Below are 12,140 nucleotides of genomic sequence, written 5' to 3'. Positions count from 1 at the left end.
CATATTATTCTGCAGCTATAAAAACAAAACAAAAAACATATAAAATAATCAAAATCATATAACATATAGAAAAATCTAAATCATATGTATTAGAACACTTGTCTGTTGGATCTTGCTAACATATTTTACTTTGTACTCAGATCAAGACTTCTCCTTCAATGAAAACAGTAGGCAGGATAAACACCAACTATGCTTAGAACACTTTTGGACAAGATGTTTCACACACTGAAAAGCTTTGTCTGGAGACAATACATGCCTTTTTGGATAATAGATCCCATGTGTGAAATCACTGCTAATTTTACTCTTTTTACATGTATTTGACAATACCAATAAACAATTTTGACATTTAGAACTCTTAACATTTTTACAGTTTTTTATGTACTGAGAATTGTAACACAAATGAATAAACTAGGATAATTAATACCTAGTGTTATTTCTGGATTTAACAGTTGTAAGCTACCGTAGAAGACATTAATATTTTGACGGGATGACAAAGATCCATCTATTATTTATTTTCCTTCATTCCCGTGGACTGTCTTCTTTCTGTTCTTTGTCTGAAGGACAAAAGAACTTTGGAATGAAAGATGTTGTGGTTTAACTGATATAGAAGAGGTATGGTTTTATCTTTTAAAACTCTCATGCTGCTTCTTTAGTAGGTGATTTATTGTAGCCATGCTGGATGTATCTCAAGATCTCTTTGCGGTTATCAAGAATAGTGTCAAAGCTTTCTTGAAGCCTGTTCTGCTGATCCTTAACCCGTTGTTGGAGGCCTCTGATCCATCTCAGGAGAGCAAGCCGTCTATACATAGTTAACTGTGCATGGTGTTTTTCCTTTTCTAACTCCTTTAGTTTCTCCTTGTCCTGAAGATCTTGGAAGGCTTCTGTGAGTGTTTGTGTAATGGATTCTGAATCTGTTGAGGACTCATCATCAGAGTTTTCAATTTCAGGAGCTTCTTGCTGTGTGAATGTTGGGATTGGTGTATTAACTTCATCCCATGCATCAATGGTAATACTGTCAGGACTATCAATGCTAAGTGAACTGCTAGCATAACCATTGTCTTCTAGTGGTGAACTGGCCCATTCATTACAGCCAATAGGTTTATCTTTAGGCGTATCCCCTCCCAGCTGCATAATTTCTGCACCTTCAGGTGGGCTTCTAACCTCTTCCTCTGATGAAGACAAACTAATCCCTTCAGACCTAGCTACTTTCAATTGCGCCATGGCAATTTTCTTTTGATGGGTCCTATTGTCTTCTACAGCTAGTTTGTCCTCTTCCTCATTAAGTTTTTCCTCTCTGTCATCTCCTTCCCTCTTATCCTTCCTCCAGTTTTCATTCTTATCGTAGGCCTCCTCCAGAATATTAAAGTTAGTATCCTGCTTCCTGTCCTTCACATTGGCGAATGGAAGGCTTCCCAAAGATTTTGGCTCATAAAATGTAGACTGATGAGCACTGGCCTCAGATTTCTGTATGGCAAACATCTCTGGCAAGTCCGTTCTTTTATCTGGGAAAACAACAAAATGATGGAAGTTAGTTGTTTCATTATACCATTGCTTGATTCCTAAATGGGATGGTCTTCAGTGTATACACCTGGGCAAAGTCATTGTTCTAATGATGAAATTAGGAAAATTAAATCCCATTAACAGAGGACATGTATTAGGGACTATCTCACCAAAACGAAACCCCTATTTTAGGGAATGCCTCAATTTTGACCAGCATTTTATTGAAGACTTGTGAGAAAAACAGCAAACCAATTACACAAGTAGAAATAACATTTCTGGGAGTATTTTTCTCAGGGTATACAGAAAACCTTCAGGTGGTGACCCCTGAATTTTGTGACAGTTTAACCACTTGCCGACTGCTCACAGTATATTTACTGCGGCAGTCAGCCCCTCACAGGCAGAGCGACGTAGTACTACGTCGCTAGCCTGTGAGGCTCTGGGGAGCGAGCGCGCGCCGCCAGAGGCGCGCTTCCGCGCGGTCATGGGCCTCCCCGCGCGTGTGAACTGGCGGAACCGATGTCCGCCGGTCACTCGGTGATCGTCGGTAGAGAGGGAGAAAGGCAGGCGGCTGATGTAAACAAGCCGCCTGTCATTCTCCCCTGTGTAGAAATAGTGATTATACGGTTCTACTATGTAGGACCATTGATCACTGTTCCTACACCTCAAGCCACAGCCAATCACAGTTAGAATCACGCCCCTAGGGACACACACCACCCCTCCCTCTCAAAAAAAGTTAACCCCTTTACTGCCAGTGTAATTTTACAGTAACAGTGCATATTTATAGCACTGATTACTGTAGAAAAAAGTGTCAAAAATGTCAGTCAAGGGTCGAATCTGTCCGCCGTAGTACCGCAAAAAAATCGCAGATCACCGCCATTACGCGTTAAAAAAAACAACAAAAATTACAAAAATCTTTCCCTTTGTTAGTAAACGCGATAACTTTTGCGCAAACCAATCAAAATACGCTTTTTGTGATTTTTTTTACCAAACATATGTAGCATAAAACAAATTGGCCGAAAATGTTAAAAAAATTTTGATTTTTACATTTTTTTAGGAAATTTCATATAAAAAAATGTGAAAAATATTGTTATTTTTGCAAAATTGTCGCTCTTTTTTTGTTTATAGCGCATGATCAAAAAATCGCACAGGTGATCAAATACCACCAAAAGAAATCTCTGTTTGTGGGGAAAAAAGGACGTCAAATTCGTTTAGGTACAGTGTCGCACGACCGCGCAATTGTCCGTTAAAGTCACGCAGTGCCGAATCGCAAAATAGGCCCTGGTCAGGAAGGGGGTAAAATCTTCCGGGGCTTAAGTGGTTAAAAAAGCAGCAGACTGAGTGGGCTGCTCATGGGGGTTGCGATGCTCAAAGTACAAGGCAATCAGCCTTATTTCCTTTTCATTTCAGTCCACATTCTTTTGCTATGTGTACAATAAAAAGATAATGGCAAAAAGGGCAAAAAAAAATCCTTTGCAGCTTGCATAAAAACACATTTCAATGTGGGGCATTGCCGATGAAGTTAAAAATGTATGCGCATGCTAAATCATATGTTATGGTATTAACAAGCCCTAGATCCCAAATCCAGTTTGTCAGGTTTTTATATCTTTATTGCTACCTGTATCCTTTTTCAGGTATTTTCCAATCACTTCTGTTTTTGATTGACAGCTGTCAAATTGATAGGTGTGGTGAGATATACCTTCACTTCCTCTTTTACTTTACCCCCACAGGAACTGAGGAAAAATCTTCCAAATGTGGACACAAACAGCAATAAAAACTGGCAACATTTCTAACCTTTACACAATATTTAAACCCGAAAAAGTTTTGGCTTAAAAGACAGGTATGGGAATTTTTTTTTTTTTCAGATTCGTACTTACCTTGCTGGATGCAGCATCGGTCCAATGCTACATCTGTCCCTCCCCCACTCTAACACTGAAAACCGAGCAATCAAACACCGGCGATCGCTTAGTTCCCACAGCCCCTTGAGCATAGAGTGGTTGACTGTCAGCCAATGGTTCTCTGCTCTGCCCCCCACGCTCATTGAAGCACTGGGCTGTGGATGAGGTGGGGGCAGGATTGGTCTGCTCAGGCTCTTAGTGGCTCACTGAAAGACTGAGCCGGGTGCTGGTCCAGGCATGTGGGCAGATCCCGACTTCTTTATTCACATGGTCACATGGTACACATACGGCAACGTTTCGGAACCAGGCAGGTCCCCTTTTGTCAGCATCTGATTCTGCCTACAGTAAGTACAGATCTATGTCATGGGGTCTGTCCTGTGAGAGCCAACCCCTTCTTCTAGAAGAGTCAGTGGACGGGTGTCAGTCAAGGGGATGCTAGAGTGTGTCCTAAAGATATTGTAGTTGCATCAAGTCTGCTGCTAGAGAAAGCAAGAGGACCAAATTCTTCAATACAAGTGGCAGTATGGGTAAAACAGTGTCTGCTTCTACAAATAACCTGGTGAGGCCAAGTGAGAGTTGTCCTTATCTACTGTGAATAGTTCAAGTCGGAGTATCTCACTATTCCCTTCTCCCATCCAAGTTCTACAATTAATACCAAAAACCAAATCCCCTGGACTGTTTACTGAGTAACAAGCAAGTCTATGCTGCGAGTAGGACCCTGTTCATTCTGTGCCTACCTGTAAGTGATTTTATTTGATAATAAAGTGGATATATTTGGTTACACTATGAGGATTCTTTTATTTATCCCCATATGATGGTATCTACTGGGAATATTGAGGAGAGTATAGTAATATGGTTACATTTATTGAAGGTTCAACATTTAGCAACTCACATGGTTAATGATTAAAACAGGCACATCTAAGTATGCAGGCATCTGGGGTAAAGCTGTCCACATAGGCAATGCTCCGCACTGCCGGCTCTCACCGCTGTCAGTCTTTAATCGTGACCGGGAAGACTACCCTGCAGTAGAGCGATCTGAAAGCGAGTCTTAAAGCGCTCGTGGAGCGCAGTGTGGAAGGGATTATGTTGACGATGGTAAGGAGGATGGTCTATGTGGACACCTTTACCCCCGGATGCCTGCATACTTAGATGTGCCTGTTTTAATCATCAACCATGTTAGTTGCTAAGTTTTGTACCTTCAATAAATGTAACCATATTACTACACTTAGAGGCGCCTCTCTTCTCTTTTATACTCAGTTGTGATGTGACGCTACTTGTATATCAAGACATCGCTTGTTTATCGAGTCAAAATTTATGAAAACATTTTTGCTTGTCTTGCAAAACGCTCTCAAACCAAGTTACTCTCAATCCAAGGTTTTACTGTTTTAATATATATGAATACATACAATGTATTGGTAGGATAGATAACAAGCTTATACTTTGCTTATTTGAACAACATTTTTTACCAGGTTTATGGTATGTATGCCAAATGTGGTGTCTACAACAAAATGATCATTTTAAACAACACAATACCCAAACATAATAAAAACGACTAAGAACAGATATAGTGGTACAGTTCACAGAAGGCAACTTGGTATATTCTAGCCCTAAAACTGATTTTGGGCTAGAATATACCAAGTTGCCTTCTGTGAACTGTTCCGCCTGACTTCCATTAGAATGTCGTTATGTTTTGTGTGTTTATTTAGGGCTATCAAACAGTTATTTTCCACAAGATACTTTTTAGCCTTTAATGTGAAAGTCACATGAATATTAAGATACAGAAATAGCGTCTTTGATGAAATTTATAAAAAAGGCCTTTGTTTCTGTCATAGCCAAAAGGATCTTTGACACTCCCCAACTAGAAAAGGTCACTAATCCTACAACAAGGGGCTTTCTGTTATCTAAAGATGTTATTCTTTCTAAAATCCTTCATTTTGTATAAGGGATAGTAAAGAATTTATCACATGCTGCTTACACATGTCAATAACATGTTTCCCAGGAAAATATGTTCTCTTTTTACTAGATATGACATTATCTGCCATTTTTGTGACATGTAAAATGCTCCTGTTATTTTTATTCTCTCACTCTTTTTTTTTCCTCACTGTTTTAACTTTTTTCCCTAACAGAAGAAATAGGGCCAATGGTATTTTGTAGCATGCATATTCATTGCCTTTAGTGTTTTGGGGTACCATATAAAAAGACCCTTAGGCTTGGTTCACCCTGCTGCGACTTGGGGTCCGACTTCTGAGACCTCAAGTCGCGTAACATGTGAAACCCTATGTTAGTCAATGAGAGCTGTCTTAATTAGACTACTGAAGTCGCTCAGAGTTTATAAAAGGTTCCTGTACTTCTTCACGGCGACTTCTATCCGACTTTTGCCCATAGACTTTAACCACTTAAGCCCCGGAAGATTTTACCCCCTTCCTGACCAGGGGGTTTTTTGCGATTTTTTACTTTGTGACTTTAACGAACAATTGCGCGGTCGTGCGAAGCTGTACCTAAACGAATTTCACGTCCTTTTTTTCCCACAAACAGAGCTTTCTTTTGGTGGTATTTGATCACCTGTGCGATTTTTTGATCATGCGCTATAAACAAAAAAAGATCGTAATTTTTGCAAAAATAACAATATTTTTCACTTTTTTTTATATGAAATTCCCCCCCAAAAAAATGTAAAAATCAAAATTTTTTAACATTTTTGGCCAAATTGTTTTATGCTACCTATGTTTGGTAAAAAAAATTGCAAAAAGCGTATTTTGATTGGTTTGCGCAAAAGTTATCGCGTTTACTAACAAAGGGAAAGATTTTTGTCATTTTTGGTGTTTTTTTTTTAACGAGTAATGGCGGCGATCTGCGTTTTTTTTGCGGTACTGCGACATTGCGGCGGACAGATCGGACCCTTGACTGACATTTTTGACACTTTTGGGGGTACCAATGACATTACTGCAGTAATCAGTGCTATATATATGCACTGTTACTGCAAAAATGACACTGGCAGGGAAGGGGTTAACTGTATTGGACAGGGAGGGGTTAAGTGTGTCCTAGGGGCGTGCTTCTAACTGTAGTGGGACATGACTATTGGTTTCAAAACAAAGATCAACGGTTCTACATAGTAGAACCGTCTGATCTTCATTTTTACACAGGGGAGAATGACAGGCGGCTTGTTTACATAAGCCGCTCTGCCTTTCTCCCGCTGTACCGACGATCGGCGAGTGACCGGCGGACATCGGGTCCGCCGGTCACACGCCCACACTCCTCCCTGAACGAGCCAAGGCGGGCCCGCGCCTCAGCGGGCGCGCGCTCGCCCGCTATTGGCTCCGATTCCAGTGACAGGCGAGTGACGTAGATCTACGTCACTCTGCCTGGCCGGGGCTGACTGCCGCAGCATGGGCGTCCGCAGAACTTTTTTCAGGGGGGGCATAATTTTAAGGTAACCCATGCTCCGCCCCTTTTCAACAATGTCATGAAGGGGAGGGGCTTTGCCATTATACTTATTTTGAGTATTTATTTTAAAGAGCAAACAGCAACATTTATTTTTAAAGCATTTGTTAACCTAAAAAAAATGTATCCTGTTCCCTTAAAGCATGGTATACAGTACAGTGCTTGTGCTGTGTAATATGGCCCCTTCTATCACCTAAAATACCTGGCTGATCCTGCCTTGCTATGTCCTCCCCTCTGTAAGCTGACCACGGTATATCATGGCTGCTGAGCCTCAACACTGTGGTCAGTTTACGTGCCTCCGTCATCCGCAGCCCTCCTGTCCTCCTCTATCCTCTCTCCCCCCTCCCTCCCTGCCTGTCTGCTCCTGTGTCAGTGTCCGCCCCCTCCCCTCCCCTCCTGCTGCTCTAGATTCATTTAAAGTTTAATATCCTGTCTACAGTCTGTTTAATAATCCTGTGTGCCCCTGGGTCTGTGCTTTATAAAAATAAGCCATAAGCAAGTTTTCAGGGCGCCATTCGCCGCTCACGTGACCAGCCGCCTCTCTCCTCCTCTCCCCTCCTCCTCCCCTCCTAACTGACATCAGTGAGGAATCCTCGGCCCTGCCTGCTGCAGGCAGCTGTCAGACAGGGAAAGGGGAGCGGACGGGTCACGTGAGCGGTGCTCGGCCCTCTGAAAACTGGTAAAGAATGGCTTATTTTTTTTAAAACAGACACACAGGCACACAGGATTATTAAACAGACCAGAAAAGATGGTATAAAGTGGCTTAACAACCACTTGAAAGGGGAAGTTGAGATTCCAGGGGGGGGCATTTGCCCCCTCTTGCCCCTACCTGCGGATGCCCATGTGCCGCAGTAAATATACTGTGCGCAGTCGGGAACCGGTTAATGGAAGTTGCCTCCAAGTCCGATCCTCATCTCATTTTTTTTAAATAATTTTTATTGAGAAAATATTTCAAATACATACATAAAACACAAATACAAAACAGAACAAGAACAGAAAATAACATTAAGCCAGTTGTCTTGGTCACCATATGACAAATATCGTAATCTCAACAACAAAACGCACTATTGTCGTATGTATTCTACATTGGACCATATTATTGGCTCAGGAGCTGAGAAAAACCCAAGTCTTTAAACAGTGCTAATAGTAAAGTGTGTAAGCATGGCTCGGAGAAACCTGTTAGTCAGAGGTGGTGACCTAGGTTATCTAACACTGCACCCATCGTTAAATCCCCACAGTAGTAATTTTTTAATCTATATTAGGAGAAAAGTAAGAACATGCAAATAGGGGGGCATATTTGACTCCTTTATAAAAGCGTCTACAAGGGCACAGTTAGAGCAGACTAAATAACAACCGATGTATTGGCTTCAAATGAGAACAGAAAAAAAAAAAACTAAAATAACAATTAACTACCAGTTAGCGGTCTCTGCAGCACAGGCCCATAGTATTTCAGATCTACAAGCATCTCAATAAATGCATTCAACTCCCTCTGTCCTCATCTCAATTGATGTGATATGGATCCGACATTACAGTACAGGAAGAATACACAGGTATTCCCTGAAATTGCTTCAAAGTCATGCCAAGTTGCGCCAAAGTCGCCTGGCAAAGTTGCACTGTAAGTCGCGCAGCTTTCAGGTCGTGGCAATGTGAACCGAGCCTTAGACATTGCAAAGAGAATGACACAAAACAGCAGAAGGAGTCCTGTTTTGGCTTTATATTGAACCCTATTGGAAATGGTTTGAGCCCGTACCCACAATGAAAGTACTGAATGATGGATTATAGTACAGCTAAGTAAAAATGTCATACTATTTTTTATGGTTGTCTTCTTTTAAAGAGGGTGCATATGATCAGCACAGGGCCAATCAGCCCTGTCCAGACAGAAAATCATGCAGCCTCATATGACAGTCAGAGGAGAATGAAAACTCCTCCTACAAGCTTTAACCAGTGCTCTGTTGGACAATGATAGAAGTCACAAGACTGCTATATACTGCTGATGAGAAAAGGTATTTAGCAGTTTATACTGTGTTTATACTGTGTACTGTGGGAGACCCGATATAAAAGTGGGTGCAGGGTCCTGGGTTTAGTAACACTTTAAGGGTAAAGTAAGTAATGGTTAGAGTCAGGGATTAGGGTGGGAAAGTTTAAAGGCTAGATTAAAATTAAGGTTCGGAAGAGAGATGGTCATAAGACTAATGCCTCGACACACACGCATCGATTATTGGCCGGGAATTTTCGGCCAACGTCCGATCGGCCGATTTTCGGCTTGTTAGTATGATGCTTTCGACAACCGACTCCGACTTTTCGGCCGAATAAAATCTGGTGTGCAGGCTATAATTTTTGTTGGCCGTCAACACAACGGCCGATTTTCGGTCAGTCAGTACAGATTTCGGCAGACAAAAATCTACTAATCGGAACACACATGATCGGAAACAAATAACGACCCGGAAGAATTTTCTCAAGAAAACTAGCCATTTTATCAAGAAAGAACTTTCGTTTCGCGGCAGTCCAAAAAATATATGAAATGCGGAGCACATGCTCATCTTGGTTAATGTGAGAAGAAGGAAGATGCTGCTCATAATTCTATACTTTACAATTAAAGAGGCATGTGTTCTGTTATGATGATGATAATGATTTGGCTATTCTATATGGTGCATGTATTTTTAAAATTAAATATTTAAAACTCTTCACCATTCTCTTTGTTTTTTGACTGCAAATATCTAACTATTCATGTGTCCCTTTATTCATTTCGTAATTAATGTCAAAAACATATATTGCTGCTTACTCCCAATATCCTACTTTTTAAAAAGTAAAGATAGGCAAGTAGTTTTTTTATCATCATATTTATTTTATAAAAGAAGAAATTCCAACATAAATATATAAATACTCTCCGTATTGAAACTATTAAAATAACAAAGGACATTTCCTCCTCATAGAAACTAAAAATAAATAAAAAGGGGTAACACAAATAACAGGTTAGAAATTAGGGGCAATTACAATTGGGAATACCGGTAATCATGGGGCCATGAGGAGATGTGGGGATCAGGAGGGCCATTTTGCCACTGACTGCCACGTGGCAGTTGTGGCTGTGGTGGAGGTGGTGGCTGGGGTTGCTGTGGTGGAGGTGGAAGGGATGGGTGAGAATTGGAGAGGTGGGTGTGTTCCTCTAGTTCCTCCAATTCCGCTCTATGCAGTACCTGCATGATCAGGAGCTCTGCCCTTTGGCGCTGTGGCACCTTTAATTTACGCAGCTTGTTTGCCGTCAGAAAGCCAAATGCTTCCTCCTCGTCCGGCTTTCTCTTCAGGGCTATAGAGGCCTGGCTGAGAAACTCAGTTGTTATCTGGTCCACATTTTTTTGCTTCAGGTGCCGTTTTGCCGGAGGTTGGGTGGATCCAGATGCCTCCACAGACTCCTGGCTGACACCTACCTCCTCCACAGTGACACTTTCCTGTTGATGAAATTAACAATTTATTAGAATGTTAAAGTGTACTGTATATAAAAAGTCATGTTTGTTGTATTTTTTTAACCAAATAGCAGACTTTACATAAAGGGTGAATTATTGTCTTGAGAATATTTTTTTCCCATCATTATGTTTTTTGCAGACAATATATTGTGAAATGCTATACCTGTGTCAAGTTTGGCTCCGGGATCTCTTCCTCCTGGCTGGGTTCACATGAGGCCTCTGCCGATGTGGAAGGGAGCGTGGACAGGGATGGCCTGGATTCCTCATGTTCCGTCAGGAACCGCAGGCTCTCGAAGTACCATAGCCTGGGTACATATATCGCCTCGGCAGTAGCTCCAGACTTCTCAGTTTCTTTTATTTTATTTAGCTCCCTTTTATATGTTGTGCGGAGGTTTGCAATTTTTTGTTTGACATAGTTGATGTCGGCATTTGGGCAAATTGTTTTGCACAGGTCCACTAATTTCAAATATGCCTCGGTTTTTTTTTGCCTATTGGAATAATCCTTGCTTTTTACCTTCCACAAGCAGGGCAGTTTTCTGTACTCATCTATAAAGTTTTGCATAAATTCGGGAGAGGTGAATTTATCCACCATGATGATGATGTACAGTATATGCCTGCAAGACACAACACAACACAAAACCTAGTAAAAGAGCATGTATTTTGTCACATAATAAAGATAGGCACAATATAACCTGTAGTAAAATTAAAATAATCAGCGCAAGCCCTAATAAAATGATACAAATAATGTGCACAAAGCTGCAAGCAATCAGTGCCAAACATAAAAACACCAAAGATAGCTGAATAAATAATATTGCTGCGCTAAGTGAATAATACAATCACTGTGTGATAAATTAATAAATTCATAAAGTGACCAAATCTTCTCCAAAAAAGGAATAATATTGAATCAAAAAGTGAACCGTGATAATATAAAGTCCCAATACACAGTGAAAATAAAGTGACACAGTAATAACTGAAATCTTCATCTGTGAGAGTGATCAAAGGTGCTGCATGCTTCACTCCAAGTGATCCTACTGTCAAGTGTAAGGTTAGCAGCTCACCTCAGAGACAGACTCCTGAGAGTCAAACACGCTTTGGGTAAATCCCAGTCGCCTGGTAAGCCCTCCTATCACCGCCTCCAGATACTCTCTCCAGACATATATGGCATCCGGTGTAAAAATAAAAAGGAGATCTAGTGCTCTCTGTCTTATAAAGGGTATTTATTAACACAAAAGATGAAATCGCACTTACATTGTTAGGCACTTAGGCAGTGCGGAGTTTCTGGGCATCACAACACTTCCTGCAACCTCCGGGAAATAGCGTGATGACGTGCAGGCTCCTCCCCCGTACGCGCTGCGTCATAGACTTCGTCTGTCTCTGAGGTGAGCTGCTAACCTTACACTTGACACTAGGATAACTTGGAGTGAAGCATGCAGAACCTTTGATCACACTCACAGATGAAGATTTCAATTATTACTGTGTCACTTTATTTTCACTGTGTATTGGGACTTTATATTATCACGGTTCACTTTTTGATTCAATATCATTCCTTTTTTGGAGAAGATTTGGTCACTTTATGAATTTATTAATTTATCACACAATATAACCTGTATAGGGCCAAAAACACCCACTTTTGAATCTAAAGTCGTACCTTTGTTTGCTCTGAAGAATTGTGGTTCGCCGATCGATCGTGCTCCTCCAAACGATTTGCCGATAACGAATCGTCGACCGAAAGATCTGGCGTCCTTTAAAGACAGCACATGCGTCAACTCCGCCTCCAGTGGCGCGCTGACGCAGGGGCGTGTACGTGGCGAATATTAGGCTGCATGCGACACACACACACGTGAGT

General features: G+C 41.2%; 1 protein-coding gene across 1 annotated transcript in view; it reads right to left on the bottom strand.

The window, feature by feature from the left end:
• Positions 1-214: 214 nt before the first annotated feature.
• The window catches only part of LOC309547287 (UPF0500 protein C1orf216 homolog), a 33,951-nt gene continuing 22,025 nt past the window's right edge, over positions 215-12,140 (bottom strand). The window contains exon 2 of the mRNA XM_082247118.1: positions 215-1,502. Within this exon, the coding sequence (XP_082103244.1) occupies positions 637-1,479 (843 nt within the window). The 5' untranslated portion in view covers positions 1,480-1,502 and the 3' untranslated portion in view covers positions 215-636. The remainder of the gene's footprint in view (positions 1,503-12,140) is intronic.

The sequence above is a fragment of the Pelophylax lessonae genome, assembly GCF_965119305.1.
Source record: "Pelophylax lessonae genome assembly, chromosome: 2".
Taxonomy (NCBI): domain Eukaryota; kingdom Metazoa; phylum Chordata; class Amphibia; order Anura; family Ranidae; genus Pelophylax; species Pelophylax lessonae.
Note: the sequence above shows the minus strand (reverse complement) of the source record. Positions and strands in the feature narration are given on the sequence as shown.